At 40.8% G+C, this 19,058-nt stretch overlaps 1 protein-coding gene across 5 annotated transcripts in view; it reads left to right on the top strand.

Moving 5' to 3' along the window:
- The window catches only part of LOC136863908 (hypoxia-inducible factor 1-alpha), a 579,725-nt gene that overhangs the window by 409,347 nt on the left and 151,320 nt on the right, over positions 1-19,058 (top strand). For all 5 annotated transcript variants that reach the window (XM_067140321.2, XM_067140322.2, XM_067140325.2 and 2 more), the window contains one exon: positions 10,096-10,243. In XM_067140321.2, the coding sequence (XP_066996422.2) occupies positions 10,096-10,243 (148 nt within the window). The remainder of the gene's footprint in view (positions 1-10,095; positions 10,244-19,058) is intronic.

Here is a 19,058-nt window from a genome sequence, read left to right on the forward strand (position 1 = left end):
AAATGCTGGGGCTGTACCTTAATTAAGGCCACGGCCGCTTCCTTCCAACTCCTAGGCCTTCCCTATCCCATCGTCGCCATAAGACCTATCTGTGTCGGTGCGACGTAAAGCCCTAGCAAAAAAAGAAAGTTTTGTTCTACGAGAATGCAGAGTAAATTGGATCTGTTTTGGGCGATCTACGGTTGCGTTTTTAATAAATTTTGTTGGGTAAACAACAAATGTGTCACCAGAGATCTTTTAAATCAGGACATCGCACGACATGGAGCGTCGAATGGATTTGTTTCCACCCTTCAAAAAATCCGACTACCTCTGCCGTTTGAACCCACGATCTTGGGATCCAAAGGCCGACACTCTACCATTGATCTGCAGAGGGGTTAACTGTTTGAGGAGTCGTAATCTTGGGAAGGAGGGTATGACGGAGGAACATGCTGTGGACCGTGAAACCTCTGCCGTCAGTTGAGATAACGTAGATTACGGCAGCGTCGTCATCTCTGACGAGACATTCATTTGAACTGAGTGGCAGGGCCCTGTCAGAGTGTATCATGAGCATGACCCCACACTATGTGAACCGGCGTCAAAGATGGTGGGGGTTTGTACCCACGATCTCCCGAATGCAAGCTTACAGCTACGCGGCTCGTTCCACGCAGCTGCTAATCAGTGTTGGGCGGGAATACATATAAGAAAAGGAAGTGGATATTACAATTAACATTTAATACATTGAAAGGTAATCCCAGTTATGGTTTTCACGATGTAATTGAATTAATGCGTAATGCATTACATTGCAGACGTAATTCAATTATGTGATAATGCCATTCAAAATAATCGAATTATTAATTAATGAAAGTACACACTTTGCAAATTATAATTGCCTACTAAAAGTTTGTATACGTTTTATGGTGCCAAAAGCTATTTCTAGAAAATCTGGCTACGTATCATACCAGAAATAGACTGAAGTGTTGTGTAGAATGTCCCAAAATTGTTTAGAATACGCTAGAACATTTCTGATTTCTCGAGAAGATTCTAGAATCGCCTAGAATATTGCGCAATGGTTTAGACATTTATAGACTGATTCTGAATATTCCTGATTTTCCTAGATTGTTCCTGAATGGTCACGCATATTCCGATATGTTAGTGTAAGTATCAAAGAACATTTCGAGAATGATCTAGAATATTCCAAGTTGGAAAGCTTTGCGCAGTTCAAGGATGTTCCAGAATGTCCTGTTTTATGGTACTTATAAGAGAAGTCAGTCCAGTGTTTCTTTTATACAAACAGTGAAAAGCAACATTTGACAAATGCCAAAATTATGTCATGATCGGCTGTGCACGCTAAGTTGCTGAACGTCGAGTGTAGTGATGTTAATATGACAGTGACAGGGGCGGGTCTAGAAGGGAGTAGCAAGTTAGCGCTATCCTCAAATTTTTTAACCCATACTGCGTACAATGAAATGAAATGAAATGGCGTATGGCTTTTAGTGCCGGGAGTGTCCGAGGACAAGTTTGGCTCGCCAGATGCAGGTCTTTTGATTTGACTCCCGTAGGCGACCTGCGCGTTGTGATGAGGATGAAATGGTGATGAAGACGACACATACACCCAGTCCCCGTGCCAGCGAAATTAACCAATTAAGGTTAAAATTCCCGATCCTGCCGGGAATCGAACCCGGGACCGCTGTGGCCAAAGGCCAGTACGTTAACCATTTAGCCATGGAGCCGGACATTGCGAACAATAATTATCAATAAATAACGAAATATTGTTTGCTATATCTTCCAAATTTATTAATAAATCCATTCATTATCTGCAGAAAACACGTGTCCTTGTGTACCACCCTTGTTAGCTCTTTTTTTGCTAGTTGCTTTACGTCGCACCGACACAGATAGGTCTTATGGCGACGATGGGAGAGGAAAGGGCTAGGAGTGGGAAGGAAGCGGCCGTGGCCTTAATTAAGGCACAGCCCCAGCATTTGCCTGGTGTGAAAATTGGAAACCACGGAAAACCATTTTCAGGGCTGCCGGCAGTGGGGTTCGAACCTACTATCTCCCGAATACTGGATACTGGCCGCACTTAAGCGACTGCAGCTATCGAGCCCGGTCGTGTTAGCTCTGTCTTTATCAGTAGGAGATAGGACTGTTGAGGGGTAGGTGCAGGGGAAATTTTGGTGGGGGGGGGGGGTGGCTTTCCTTGCACTTAGTATTGTGATGTGTGTACACGAGAATTCGATTAGTTTGTAGTCACAAACATTGCACACGCACCTGTCGCACAAGCACGTGGCTCAACATCACTCAGCTTGCTATCGCCTTCACTCTCTGCATTCATTTTCGCCATAGCAGCATCACCTGTCAAATGAACTATCGTTGGAATTAAGATCATTATCACCCAAGTCGTTGTAACTGTTGTTCAATAGCAGAGAAGTACTCTCAATAGAGAGCCGCGCTTTTCCGCTAAAATTGATGACTTTTCAAGATGCTCAAAGGAAAAGAAAATATTGGTAGATTCGATACTCAGATCAAAAGCAAGAGGAAACTATACCCTATCTTTGTGTAATTAGAAAATGATTTAATTCCCAATTCCTGCGACAGACGACAGCATAATGCAAAGGCTGCATGTTACGTATACTGTAAGTACGGTACTGCACATCGGCCAACTTTGGTGCATGCACTCCGTACTCTCAGGTTAAGATTGCGTTCATTAGGTTCGAAGTTGAGTTCACACTTTATGATCAACTTAGTGGTTTTTTGTTTTTCTTCAGCAACCTATTTATTCTTCCTTTCGCTGGACTGAATGACTGACGGTTGAGGCGCTGGCCTTCTGACCCCAGCTTGGCAGGTTCGATCCTGGCTTAGTCCGGTGGTATTTGAAGGTGTTGAAATACGTCAGCCTCGTGTCGTTAGATTTACTGGCACGTAAAAGAGTCCCTAGCAATTGTTTACCTTGCCTTTTCTTAAACGTTTTGAAAGAACTTAGAAATTTATTGAACAATTCCCTTGATAAATTATTCCAATCCCTTTACTCCACGTACTATAAATGGATATTTGCCCCACTTTTACCTCTTACATTCCAACTTTATTGTCATATTATGATCCTTCCTACTTTTAAACGCTTCGCTTAAGCTTATTCGTCTACCAATGCCATTCCACGTCATCTCTCCACTGACAGCTCGGAACATACTACTTAGTCGAGCATCTCGTCTCCTTACTCGCAAGTCTTCGCAGCCCAAAGTTTGCAACATTTTCATAACACTATTCCTTTGTCGGAAATCATCCAGAACAAATCGTGGTATTTGAAGATGCTCAAATACGTCAGCATCATGTCGGTAAATTTACTGACAAATGAAAGAACTTTTGTGGGACACCATTCCGGTGCCTCGGCGTCTCCGAAAACTATAAAAGTGTAGTTAGTGGGACGTAAAACCAATTGTTATTATGGCTATTATTGTTATTTTAAATTGGAGATCCCTTACGATCACAGTATCAAATCACTTAACGCTAGCCTTAATTAGGTATCTGATATAGTTCAAGTCGATGATCTTTCCTACTCTGGAATTATAGTCCAATGGAATTCTTACTTCTAGACATTTTTTTACATCTGCAGAATACATTTTCGGTGACAGTTCGGTGTCAGTGTGGAAATTGTGTCGATCACTTCGGAAGATTCTAACATATTCAAAACTTTATCTACTGATATACTCTACGAACTCTAATACTGTAGTGTGTAATGGATATTTACTTAGCATATTTGTACAGATAAAAAATATGTTAGAATATATACATTTACATCGAACACGGTTTAAACAGTGATAGTTCTCACTAATTGCACAAGGTCGAGAGCGCAAGTGAATAAAATCTGGATGTTATCTCCTAAATGAGATACACACGCAGATGTTTCCTTGTTGTCAGTCCGTGACTTGAAGGTCAATTATTCCCGTATTGCTATCACCACTTGTGTCTACAATTACACTAGTGCTTGGTAGAAATTAATGTTAAATTCTAAGCTAAAGGTAGTAATCAAGCATTCTATCGGCTTAGAACTTAACATAAATAAAACACAAGTTCTTTACCCACCAGCACCAAACTTCGACCTAGCTCCTTCCTTGACAGTCATTGGCGAGAACCTGCTCAGTATCGAACATTTTCCTTGCCTCAGCAGCTACCTCTCTGCAAATGCAAACATTGACGCTGAAGTATCGTCTAAGATGGGCTAGTGAGTCCTTTGGTTGTCTCCTCAAGTGGGCCTTCCACGACGATGAACTTTACACTGCCGTATTCGTACAAACACTTACTTTATGAATGCGAGATTAGGACTACTTAGAGAACACACTTAAAATGTCTGGCAGAGTACCATCTGTCTCAGAAGAATACTGCAGGACCGCCGAAAGAACATCAGTGTTTTGGAAGAGCTCAGTACCACGGGCATTGATTATTATCAAACATTAACTTCGATGGGCCGGCCGCTTCACCCACATGCCTGACACATGCCTTCCAAAGCAAGTGGATTATTACTAGGGCTTGGATGTTTAAGACCTAAAAATAGCCCGGATAAGCAAGGAAATATGACCTCAAATGTAACGGAATATGACCTCAAAAGTGACGAAATATGACGCAAAAATTACAAAATATGGCCTGAAAATTATTGAAAATAAATTAATTAAAAATCGAAACGGCAATTCCTTTGATACACATTTGTATTTATTCTTACTTTCGTATTGATTTTCTGAATTTACATCTTTAGCAGTTATTCACAATCAATTGTCCTTGATTCACTTATCAAACATCTGTGAATACATACCTATAAAGTACTAAGTTCGCTAAGATTATCAGATCTCACAACATTTTGAAAGTCATAACATGTTTGCACCCTGCTTTGATGGTTTGAAATACGAGAAAACTAGAAATTATTTTACTTTTGAAAATATTTGGAACGTTTAAGCCCAGAGTTCATTAATATTATTCAAATGTGTTAAAGTTTAAATTGAGTACCACGAAACGAGTTAAGTAGATGTCTTTCAGTACATTACAGTAGGACAGCAGGGCAAACTCGCATACGTTTTTCATTCTTCTCCGCGGCTGGAATTGAAGTGTATGACAAGATTCGTGTTTTGTGAACACTTGTTCGCATTCGGCGAGTTGAAGACGATTTTGCACAGCTACAGCTGTCATCAAACCGCTGAAATATGACCGAAATATGACGTTTGTACGAAAATAGCTCAAAATATGACCGTATGACAAAAAATAGCCAAAATATGCATTTATATGACAAATAAAGATCACTTAGTTGTGACCATATTCACCTGATTTGCACCAAAATCCATTCAGGCAAAGAAAAGAAGGCAAGAAAATAGAGACAAAGCAAAATTATGACTTTTCCTAAACATCCGAGCCCTAATTATTACCATTCAAAGCCAATGGAAGAAAATATTCTAAAGCCCAATATGAAGATGTGTGAAATTAACATCAGCAACATGCAGGATGTAGTGTCTGGTCAGCCGGTGTAGCGAGAATTCAGAACATTTTCATCTGCGTGGAGGGCACGGGTCCGAAAGAAGAGATTGTAGAAAGAATGAGAAATTGAGAGAACTCCAGGTTCTACAACAAAACAGAGTTTTGGTAATTCTGTTGTGCCAGAGCTTGTGGTTCTAGAGTTGGTATCTAGCCATCTAAGATCCCGTAATCAGCGACCCTGATGCACTCTGAAGGTGTCAATATAGCCGGCAGCGGGTGAATACCATGATGATGATGATGATGATGATGATATAGAAAAAGCGATATTTAAAAAAACTCATATTATCCACTACATTACGCAGCTTTGTGTAGTTCTGATTGATTAGGGTTAGACTGGTGATTCATTTTAGAGATTAGGAACGGCTTTGGTCCCCATTATAAATTGTCACTAAATTTGAATAGCTGGAAAGCAAGCGTTTTATATCGCATTTGATATCGCGATCATAGTCACTGGATATCTACATGAGATTCAAACCGCAAGGACGTGACTTATTTAATTAACACCATATGCCTTGGCCGGGACTTGAAGCACAACCTCCTTGATAAGAAGTCAGTGGCGATGTTGTCCGTCAACTACTGATGATGTTGATTCTTGATGCAAGTATACTGTTGAATCGGTTTGGTTTTACTGTGCCTAGTTTAGTACCGAGTGGAATTTTGCTAGTTCGGAGAAGTTGCACTATTTTTGATGATGATGATTTTGACTTTACGTCCCACTAACTACTTTTCGGTTTTCGGAGACGCCGAGGTGCCGGAATTTTGTCCCGCAGGAGTTCTTTTACCTGCCACGACACGAGGCTGACGTATTTGAGCACCTTCAAACTCCACCGGTCTGAGCCAGGATCGAACCTACCAAGTTGGGGTCAGAAGGCCACCGTCTCAACCGTCTGAGCCAATCAGCCCGGCCATGTACTAATTTTATTTCCACGAATTTGGCAGGTGTGTTATGTTACTCCCCACAAAGTGCTAACGCAATCGAATAAAGGCCTGAAATTGTAAAAATGGAAATTAACTCTTACGATTATTCGAGGAAGTATATATTGACAATAATTCTAATTGTACCTTAGTTTTTACCCGTGTAATTCAAGACTTATCTTTTTAGAATGCTCGGTGTATGGCTATGGAAAGACTGCTTTAGGTGTACTGGATTTTATAGTGTTTGTGCCTTGGTCTTTGATGACATCTTATTCGTCTATTAAATTCCTCTTCATGTCATTTCTTTTTGAAACCAAACCATCGAGTCTCGTTGTCAAGTTATATTACTGCTTCTCCTTTACCGGAAGATCAGTGAATGGCTCAAGACTGCTGCACCGAATTGCTTGATGCGAATCACAGTTGTCACGCTTATGTTTGAAAGGTGAAAGAGATAGCCATTGCTTAGCTTGACATCACTGCTATGAGAAATCTTAATTCAGTCCGTTCTTTCAGTCTTAAGAGACCGTCATTTTAAGTTTTGTTAGTGAATATAACTGTAAATATTAAATTAAATCTAAACCTTTGTGTGATATGTGTTAAGTCAGATGAAATGTTGAAACACCCTGAAAGACTAGAGTTAAGAAGTTCTTATTTACACGGCATGTTCATTAATATGTTCTGCAGAAACGATTAGCATTTCAGTCACCTAGGTTCAGCATGTGTCCTGTTCCTAGTAGGCACTGAGTCCTCCATGGGCACTGACAACTTGTTCCATGCGTGATGGCATCGACGCGTATCAGGAGCGAATGGCGTCCTGGGGTATAGCCATCCATGCTGCATTCACCTGGTTCCACAGTTCGTCTTTGTTGGTTGGCATTGTGTCACAGCGCCGAACCCGTCGTTTCACCATATCCCACACATTTTCGATTGGCGACAAGTCCGGTGATCGGGCGGGCCAGGGCAGCAGTCTGACATCCTGTGACAACAAGAAGGCACGTGTTCGTGCAGCAATATGTGGTCGCATATTGTCCTGCTGAAATATGGCGTCTGGGGTGTCGTGCAGAAAGGGTATGGCTACGGGTCGTAGGATGTCATTCACGTGGATCAAACTGGTCCCAGTGCCCTAGACATGCACCAACTGTGATTTGTGGTTGTACCCAATAGCACCCTACACCATAAGGCCCTGAGCTGGCGCTGTATGCCTTGTGCGAATGCAGTCAGTGTGATGCCTCTCCCCCTGTCTGCGGCGAACCAAAATCCGGCCATCATTATTAAACAAACAGAGCCTGGATTCGTCCGAAAACACTATCTGCTGGCATTCCTGTCCCCAGTGACATCATTCCATACACCATTCCAGTCTAGCATGTTTATGCACATTAGTCAAAGGTAGGCGGACAAGCGGACGACGCGCCGGTAACCCAGACCGTAATAAACGGCGACGGACTGTCACTCTTGATAGTTTACGATGTGTTACACTGTTCCACAATTGCGCCAGAGCCGAGGAGGACGTAGATCTGTCCTGCAATGCCATTCGGATGAGTTGTGGACCTTCTCGGTGTGTGGTCTGGGTGGTGCGACCAGACTCATCTCGTCGTGTTCTACGACCGTCTGTGAACCATTCTGTACACACCCATTGCACTGCCGACACACTTCGTCCCACACGAGCAGCAATTTCCCGAATGGATGCATCACGTTCTCTCATGCCAACAATGCGCCCCCTTTGAAACTCACTCATTTGACGGTACGGTTCTCGCATACGTCTGCGAGGCATTCTGCACGTCTGCGCAAGTCACACTGATCCATTACCTTCGGTTTATAGCGATAGCGAGAGCCGCAGGCACATTTTGCCAGTCGGTGGAGGTGCGCCGAGTTATCCATGTGGACCTTGAACCTGAGGCCCGACATGGTTCAAATGCTAACCATTTCTTCAGAACATACAAACGCACATGTGCTGTGAATATGAACTTCCTATCGATAGTCTTTCAACGTGTTCTGGTTTTTATGAACATGAGTGTAATTCCTCCACATTCCAAGAAATGTGTGTGAATTCACGTTGCACCAATGGTCTCTAATCATAAGCAGTTAAGCATGGCGGCTTCCTGCTCGATTGATCTTAGAGAGCCTTTTGATATTCGAAACGCTGTCTAATCTAACGTAGAATTTTCCATTTTAGGTTCCTATATTATCCAGCTAGTTTTCTTATTTAAGTTTTGCTATATTTTATGCCTACGACTGTTTCTTAAAACATGAGTATTCAAAACATAAACTGTCAGTGTTTCAGGTGCACGATTTCCCTACTCGTTTAAAATATTTTTCATATTGTTGTTTTACTTCAATTTATTAAACAAATTTGGGAATTATACTACTGAAAGAAAGCACTGCTACCGGAATAACAACAAAATTAAATTAAAACTTGAATTACTTAACAGTAACAAAAATACAAGAAACAGTTACTTGAGAACCAAATTTTATAAGAAATTATGTCGAAACAAAGACATTTTTTTAAATAAGAAACTTCAGGATAACAAAGCAAGAAAACACGAAGTACTTTAACACAAGAAATAAAACTGACAAAGATCACGTAACGAGAAGTACAGTATAATCATTTAAAGGCAGTCGCATAGAAATTAAAACGTCATTTACGGAAAATAACTTAAAATATTCCCTTAAATGTAGCGTAAAATAATTACAACCCAGTCTCAAAAATTCGCTTAAAATGTACTTACTATTCCATTACAAGTAGGGTAGCGCAATAATGTTTCTAGGCAATCACTTACAAATGAACAGATAACTTCAATATTTCCAGCACGTTAACTCTACGATTTGCAGTAGATCGTGCGGTACACTGACTTACTACTAGTTTAACATTGTGAATACACCACCATCACATACTAATTCACAGATAATTCTCCGGTAACTTAATCATTTCCGATGCCTTTCCAGTTTGTAAATTTATGTTTCGTAATTTTAACGCATTATGCACTACCGTTTTTCTGTGGCAGAGTAGCGCAGTTGATTACGAACACACTCTTCCTGCTCGCAAGGTTGCAGAATCGGAATTAGGCACAGTCCGTTGTTATTTACAAGTATTTAGAGGCGAAAAACTCGTGTCGTTAAATTTATTCACTTTAAAAAATTCACTTTTAGGACAAAATTCTGATGTCTCTTGAGGACATCAGTTGTTGGAAGGGCATTATTATTATTATTATTATTATTATTATTATTATTATTATTATTATTATTATTATTATTATTATTATTATTTACAGCGAACTCCATAGTGGCCAATGAATTCAGTACGTTTTGAATGAACTACAAATATATGTTACCGGCATAACACAAGTCTTTGATAATTAACAGTGTTGTAAATCCTTCTTTGAAATGTACATTCAGTCAACTGAGGTGGTGTTGGTGGTGATTGATGTTTTAAAAGGAAGTACAGCTTATGTTGTCACTGACCCTTAAGCACGATCAATAATAATCGGGCAATCATAACGCAACGGATAAGCACACTTACGGATGTGTCCGCTACGGTAATTCTATCCATTGGTGTTATATGGAACTTCATTAATGTTTGTAACGTTAGGACTGATTGAAGTAGTAGTCCTTCGCCTTAAACCTCCAGTCATAATCGACATTGCAAGTGTATAAAAATATTTATATCCATTTCTTTTTCTTGCATTTCAGTGTTCTCTAAAGGACAAGGAGAAACGGGCCACTACCGATTTCTGGCTAGGAACGGAGGCTTCGTGTGGGTCTTAACACAAGCCACGTTAATCTATGGCAACAAGGGTCAGAAGCCTCACAGTGTGGTGTGCGTCAATTTCGTCATAAGGTAAGATCAAGACTGTTTCTAACTCTGTAATAAATTTTACCTTGTGTTTTTTGTCGGTTATTCTGTTTGAATGCGGTGTTTTTCGTTTCACTTTTACCTCCCGTGCATTAGGGAAGATCATACTTCCAGCGGAACGCTGATGATGGAAAATATTTGTACTCACATCCACAAGAAATGTGTCCGCTAGGTAATGTCGAAGAATCCGCCAAATTAGAGACTGGTCGATAGATGCAGAGTGGGTTGTTGTCCCATAAGCTCTGTACTCTGACCGGCCAACCGAGCAGAGGAGAGGTGGTCACGGTCTACAGTAGCTCTACGCCTCTGCATTCGGGAGACGAGCCTGAGGCACAGTGCTGCATTTCTCGCCTGGCCGCCTACCCCCTCACCTTCTCCGCACATCTCCTTCACCGTAACAAATCTCCCACCGTCTAAGAGGCCCGCCTCCCCCTTCAGGGGAGGAATGAAAACGTGTAGTAGTAGTAGTAGTAGTAGTAGTAGTAGTTCAGACGGTAGAACGCTGGCTAGTGGTTGGGACGGAGCGGAGCAGTTGTTGTGACATCACCCGGTTGTACCGAGTAAACTACGGAGTGAATGTAATGTAGCGGCAAGTTTAAACACGTTATTGGTATGACAACGTAAAGGTATTTCACCCGTCTATTCAGTGCCCTTTTCTCACAACGTAACTGTCTCGCTTAATACAGCAATGTTGTTTTCTGCTGCTGAAGCCGACCTGCTCATTTCATCCTTGTGATGCCTCTTGATATGATCCCACAAATTTGATGCACTACCACCCGTCGCGTAAATGCGGCCGCAAAATTTGCCCATTGTATTGTATAAGTTTCTTGCAGGCACATATGCGCGTACGGAAGTGCATCGAGTACTGTTCGCACGCTCCAGGAAACTGTTTAGCCGTATGGCTAAAGTTATTCGATTATTCTGGGCAATGGAAGGACGGAATGTAAGGAATTAAAGTTCACATTAGTTGTTATTCATCCGGTAAATTAAGAAATACACGTGTCGCTTGTAATTAGATTTATCCGCCGAATTTCAGTAGTACGATAAGTAGCAAGCCACTTCGTACCTGTGCCAGGTGGACGGCCGAGGCATAGGTACATAAGACAGATCCGAACATCGAAGTTTGATTACCGTCCTGGATGCGCTTCGCCATTCACCTCATAGGTGTCGTTACTAGTTAAATTGCTTCGATAGATTTTGATCGTCATTTCAACTATGAGATGTGTATGAAGATTAGGCATATGAATTTCATCGACCCATTCAACAGATGATTCCAGTGTGCTTCACCAAAACAGTGCGAGTATCAGTTGTCCTTGGTCCTTTTATCCCTCCTCCCACAGAAAGCTGCACAGGATTGGGTGAAAAATCTTGTCACACCTACTATACACTCGGTAATTTCAACGTTGTCAGGAATCATTTGGATAACTTGCAGTCGATATATTAACATAATGAGAAGATGTGGAGGATTCTTGAAATAAAGATAAAATAATTTTCTTAAATATATTAACTTCCACTTCTGCCAAAATTAAAACAAGCTCTGTCTCGCTCTCTCTCTCTCTCTCTCTCTCTCTCTCTCTCTCTCTCTCTCTCTCTCTCTGCCGATGATTTCGATTCCAGATCACTCAGAACAATTATCACTAACAGTAACACCCACTGTCAGATAACCCAATATTAAATATTTCATCTTAACAATAAATTAGTCCTGCCAGATGAAGGAACGAAGCATCCGCCCTGTTCTAATGGCATTTAAACTTGTTCCGTTTACTTACCCTAGAGTCCTTCGAGGAAAAGGCCGTGATATTTTTGAATTGTTCTAATCCTGTGTTAACGCTCTTTTTGTAGGAGTTCCGTAAGCCACGTCCCATTTGTTAGACCTGAGGGGGAGTTCAAACTTGCGATGAGTGCTGCTAGACGTGTTGCCTAACTTCAGTTCGAGTGTAGATGTAACAACTTTTAAATTCAATTACCTGCAGTCTCCTTGACGAGTCGAGGCTGGACATGGACCGAGTGGATAATGAGATTGCGCTGCGTTCATTGCCCTGCTATTTGGAAACAGCGCGCAAACAACAAAATTTATAGCTAGTCAAGTTCAAGCGGCTTTCTGCTGCTGCTGCTCCACTTGCCCAATATAGCCACTGCACAAAATTATCTCCGTTCCTTATGACGGTGATAAGTTTCCCCCAAGACTGATCTAATCTCCCTTCTCTCGTAGATCATAATCTGTGAATATAATCTTAGCTTTTCTTTGCGGAACTTGTTTTGTTTTTCGAGAATATCTTGTATGCAGAGACTCTCGGGTGATGGATATAAAGTCATCATCACTGACTCATTATTTTCAGATGAATTTCATATGGTATGATAGAAAATGTATCAGTGCTGTGACCCTCGCTGATCATTAACTCCTCTAGATATTTACTTGATCGTAATCGTCACGAATGAACACACAACAGTTTCGGTTGTAAGGATTCAACCCACTTCTGGTTTATGCTGGCGTTGTGGGCACCATTATGCAACTTTGTTCAGAGCAGAAGTATATTCCAGTATTGTCCATGCTCTACAATTAATTTGGTAATGTTATATTACACACGGTTATGCTTATTCGTGACACGTAAAACTTGGAGTCTGATATTATGCACGAGATCAGTACGCCGATTACGAATGGGAAGTTAGACATGGGACTTGGTATTTGGAAAGTCCTTTAAAAATACAGGAACACGTATTTTTTTGTTTTCGGGAAGGCACTTATCAGGGGTGAAAAGAAGAGAATAAAGCGTTGAATACTTTTTTATGAAGATGCTTATATCTCAAAAACTGAAGATGTTACAGACGTGGAAATTGGTATTTGTAATCTCCTTTAAAAGTAATGAAACATGTATTTTTTTGTTTCCGGAAAATCCACTTAGGTGCGGTGGGGGAAGGACTGATGAAGGGGTTGAACTCTTTTAAGGGGTACTTGTGTCTGAAAAAATGAAGATGTTACAGACGTGGGAATATATATTTGGAATCTCCTTTAAAAATGAACATTTTTTTCGATCTGAGAGAAAACTCTTTCTCACATGTACAGTTCTATGTCGCATGGTCATCTTAGCCCTAAGAGGCAATAACACAAACGTGGTTTACAAAGAGTTTCTTGGATGAATGAAACTCAGTTTGTCAGTGAGCGTACTGTATATACTTTAGGGATTTTCAGATAATGTCTTAGTACAGTGCCAAGGGACGATTACTTTTATCATTTTACGTAAACAACGCGAGCGAAGCCGCGGGTAACTGTTAGTTTATATATAAGAAAACATACAGGTCCAATAGTACTACCTTGAGGAATTCCCCTCTTAATTATTACAGGGTCAGCTAAAGTTTCGCCTACTCTAATTCTCTGAGTTCTGTTTTCTAGAAATATAGCAACCCAATCAGTCACTCTTCAGTAGTCCAGTCTCGCTTATTTTTGCCAGTAGTCTCCCATGATCCACCGTATCAAATGCCTTACACAGGTCAATCGCGATACAGTCCATTTGACCTCCTGAATTCAAGTTATCTGCTATATCTTGGTCGAATCATACAAGTTGTTAATGTAAGTAAATTTCAATACTTCTTTAGTATTATTCACCTCCTCTGTCTGGACATTATCCTTGTAGCCAACAACCTTTACATACTGCTGACTGAATACTAATGCGTTTTGAAGATCCTCACATACACACTCCCCTTGTTAATTAGTTATTTCTGGAATGTCCTTCTTGGAACCTGCTTCTGCCTTAAAGTACCTATACATAACCTTCCATACATACATATTATTATTATTATTATTATTATTATTATTATTATTATTATTATTATTATTATTATAGACCGTTATGTATTTCAGCGTTCAGTCTGCAAGCCTCTGTGAATTTATCAAATGTCGCCGCAATCCTCTATTTGCAACTAGTGTTGTGGCCTCATTTAGTTCTATACCGCTTATCTATGCCTTTGCTTACGGGACCTAGTATTTACAGTACACTATGTCTTCTGGTATAGGCTAGAGCAATTTCGTTACTTTCATTGACCTGTCTCAGTCTTATCCTTGGCTTTGACAATGTGAAAGTGACTGAGGTATGCTAGTAATGCCATTCCTTATGCAGCCAGTCCCTGCTATGAATGGTGTGAAAATATTGCTCATAGGGTCGGATGATGCATGCATTTCAGTGGGCATGGCATACTGGTATGTATTAGCAACTTCTGTCTCGGTGAGGAAAGCAACGGGGAACTACCTCCTCATTTCCCTAGTACGCCTCATCAGTGATGCCTAGGCAATCTGTGACAGCTGATAGCGGAGCTGTTGAGGATCCAACCAGCCTTAGGACTGAGGACCGAACTTACATACATACAGTACATCTTATCGTTAAATCGTTAGAAACTGAGTCTAACCATTGTCGTCTTGGTCTCCCTCTACTTGTCTCACTCTCCATAAGAGAGTCCATTATTCTCCTAGGTAACCTATCCTCCTCCATTCGCCTCACACGACCCCACCACCGAAGCGGTTTTATAAGTACAGTTTCATCCATCGAGTTCAGTCCTAACTTAGCCTTTATCTGCTCATTCCGAGTACCCTCCTGTCATTGTTCCCACCTGTCTGTACCAGCAATCATTCTCACTACTTTCATGTCTGTTACTTCTAACTGATGAATAAGATATCTTGAGTCCACCCAGCTTTCGCTCCCGGAAGGCAAAGTTGGTCTGAAAACAGACCGATGTAAAGATAATTTCGTTCGGGAGCTGACTTCCTTCTTACAGAACTCTGTTGATCGCTACTGAGACCTCACTGCATTACCTTTACTACACCTCGATTCAATCTCACTACATTACCATCCTGGGAGAACACACAACGTAAATACTTGAATACTTGTCCCAGCTTTGTATCACCAATCTGACATTCAGTTTTGTTAAAGTTCTTACCTATTGACATCAATTTAGTCTTCGAAAGGCTAATTTTCATACCATATTCATAGCATCAATTTTCAAGTTCCGAGATATTAGACTGCAGGCTTTCGGCTCAATCTGACACTAAGAGCAAGTCGTCAGCATAGGCCAGACTGCTAATTACATTTCCAACTAACTGAATCCCTCCCTGCCACTTTATACCTTTCAGTAGATGATCCATATAAACTACGAACAGCAAAGGCGAATGATTACAGCCTTGTCTAACCCCTGTAAGTACCCTGAACCAACAACTCATTCTACCATCAATTCTCAGTGCAGCCCAATTGTCAACATAAATGCCTTTGATTGATTTTAATAATCTACATTTAATTCCATAGTCCCCCAGTATGGCGAACATCTTTTCATCGATACCCTTTCATATGCTTTCTCTAGATCTACGAAACGTAAAAACAACTGTCTATTCCTCTCCTAGAATTTTTCATTTACCTGGAGCATACTGAAAATCTGATCCTGACAGTTCCTCTGTGGCATGTAGCCACATTGGTTTTCATCCAACCTCCTCTCAACCACTGATCCCACCCTCCCTTTCAAGATGCCAGTGAATACTTTGCCTGGTATACTAATCAATGAGATACCTCGATAGTTGTTGCAATCCTTCCTGCTCCCTTGCTCTGTTCATTTCCTTTTTCCCTCCCTTCCTAAAATTCTTGATTAGTGTCCAGAAACGTTTTCCTGCTGCTTGACCTAGCCTTTCCAGGTTATTACAAGAATCTTCATATGACTTCTTTTTGTATTCAACAACTATTTGTTTCGCTCTGTTTCTTTCATCTTCGTACAATTCCCTGTCTGTATCGGCCCTTGTTTGGAGCCACTTCTGTAAAGCCTTTTTTTACGTTTACAAGCTTAACTCACTTCATCATTCCACCAAGATGTTTGCTTTTCCCCATTTTTACACACAGTTCTTCCTAGGCATTCCCTTGCTGTTTCTACTACAGCATCCCTGTATTTCACCCATTATCTTTCTATACCCTGAACCTGCTTACTGTCCAATGTTCGAAACTTCTCACTAATCATATCCATGTACTTCTAATTTGCTCGTCCTGGAGATTTTCTACCGTTATTCGTTTGCAGACAGATTTCACTTTCTCTGTTCAAGGCCTAGAGATTCTTAGTTCACTACAGATCAGATAGTGGTCTGTATCATCGAAAAATCCCCGGAAATTCCTATAGGCCTTCCTGAATTGGATGACTGTTAAAATATAGTCTCTTATGGATCTGGTACCTCTAGCCTCCCATGTGTAGCGGTGAATAGTTGTATGTTTAAATAATGTATTCGTAACTGCTAAACCAATACCAGCACAGAAGTCCAGCAAACGTTTCCCGTTCCCATTAGGTTCCATATCTTCCCTACATTTACTAATCACCCTTTCGTATCCTTCAGTTGAATTTTCAACTCGCATTGAAATCGCCCATTAGCACTATCCTGCCCTTGCTGTTGACCCTGACTACGATGTCACTCAATGCTTCATAAAACTTGTTAACTTCATCCTCATCTGCACCCTCACGTGGTTAATACACTGAGACGGTTCTCGTCCTAATACCTCCAATTGCCAAATCTACCTACATCATTCGCTCATTTACGTGTTTAACAGAGACTGTGTTGCGTGCAATAGTATTCCTGATAAACAACCATACTCCACACTCTGTCCTTCCCTTTCCAACACCCGTCAAGTACACTTTATAATCTCCTATCTCTTCCCCGTTATGTCCCCTTACCTGAATATCACTTATTCCTAGCACATCCAAATGCATCCTCTTTGCTGACTCAACAAGTTTTACTTTCTTTCTTCCATAAGGCCATTAATATTGATAGCTCACCATCGAATTCCATTTCGTTCACCAAGTTGTTTCCAAGGAGTCCCTCGCCTGTCAATTGGAAGTGGGACTCCGTTGATCCCATAGGTCCGAGGCTTACTATATATGTTGTGAGCTCGGTAAATTCATGAAGCAGGATGCTACCCTACTTACACATAGTCCAATTTAGTATCTCTCTTCTTAACGGATTAGGAACCATCGGTGGATTGTATAGTCCTAACCGTCTGAGCACAAGGTGGGCCATGACTCAGAATGTGTCCGAGATTCCCACTCCCATTTGATAGCAACTGGTATCCCGACTCTCAGGACCACATATTAGGCCTCTCAGCCGTTGCCCATGGTTCACGAACTAGGACGTGACTACAGTAACACACACCATGAACCACATACCCTTGTATTTTTCACTAAAATTTTTGACTGCCAATTACGCTTGCCATCTTATTATTATTATTATTATTATTATTATTATTATTATTATTATTATTATTATTATTATTTTACTTTTTTGCTAGTGGCTTTACGTAGCACCGACACGGATAGGTCTTATGGCGACGAGATCATATTATCCTTCTTTGCTATTTGTTTAACGTCGCACTAACACATCGACGGTTTTCGGCGACGGAAGGGTGGGAGATTGGGAAGGTAGCGGCCGTGGCCTTCATTAAGGTACAGCCCGAGTATTTGCCTGGTGTGAAAATGGGAAACCACGGAAAATCATCTTCACGCCTGCCGACAGTGGGGTTCGAACCCACTATCACCCGAATGCAAGCTCACAGCTGCGCGACCCTAACAGCACGGCCACTTGCTCGGTCATATTATCCTTAGATGAGTGCTTTGCTAGATTCAACTTCCTAGTAAGCTCCTTCTTGCTGTCCACAGCCATTTCTAACTCGATTTTTGTTTCCAATCTGCACCTCCCTAGTCTCTTTTATTTCTGTTACCACCCTTAAGGGTACAAACTTGTTTTCACATTCCTCAACAATTGCTTTAAACAGATCCCAGTCTGTTTAAATTTTTTACCGGAATTGAAAGAGGAATTTAGAAAAGTAACCGTTCTGTAGTTCAAACAAAGGAAATCACCACTTGTATAGATAATTCAATAAATCTAAAATCATGTAATGTAGTCGAATTAACTCCGGTGGTACAGAAAATATATTTTGAAATGAGATCTATTAAGTTGGTGAACATTTTTTATTTAGATATTACAATAACGATTGTTGGTTGAAATAAGGAAGACATAAAACGTAGATTTGCTAAGCAAAGTAGGCTTTCCTTAAGAAAGAAATTTAGCGCATCTTCAACATAGATATTCGGATATATGGGACGTTGCATTGTATGGATGTTAAACATGGGTAGTTAGTGTTTCAGAAGGATAGATAATAACTTTGAAATGCGGTATTGCCGAAGAATGTTCTATGTGAGATGGGTTGATCTGATTACAGATGAAGAGGTACTAAGCGAATTTGGTAGGAAGAGAACGACTTGGTGAAATTTGACCAAAAAATATAAAGTTTGATGCGATACACCTTGAAATACCCAGAGTGGTGAAACCAAGATACGAATATGACCAATAGCTGAGAGCAAATTTAGGATGCAACAGTTACGTAGAGATGAAAATGCTAGTGCAGGGTTGGATGTCATGGACTGCTGCATCAAACCAGAATATGGTCTGATAACCCAAGCGTTAATCGATCGTTATTTGCGAGTTACTTGAATATCCAATTATGTGTAGGTAACACACGCATGATCAGGTAAGTTTATAGGTAACCTCTTGATAATTGTTGTACCTAGGTGGTATTTGTCGCTGTCCATAACAGTAGACTATGTGTACTCGACTGTTCAGTCGCGAATCTCTTCCTTTTGATCTGTATTTTACGCATGTTCTTAGAGGGCTCTAGTGGCGTGCAGTCAGCGGGTACATGAATGAGAGTGCGTGTTTATTTTTTTCACGACCTTCCTAAACAAGGACGTTGTCTTGAAGAATGAATAGCCTAGTTCTCCACTCAGACGT

This window comes from Anabrus simplex, chromosome 2 (genome assembly GCF_040414725.1).
Source record: "Anabrus simplex isolate iqAnaSimp1 chromosome 2, ASM4041472v1, whole genome shotgun sequence".
NCBI classification, from domain to species: Eukaryota; Metazoa; Arthropoda; class Insecta; order Orthoptera; family Tettigoniidae; genus Anabrus; species Anabrus simplex.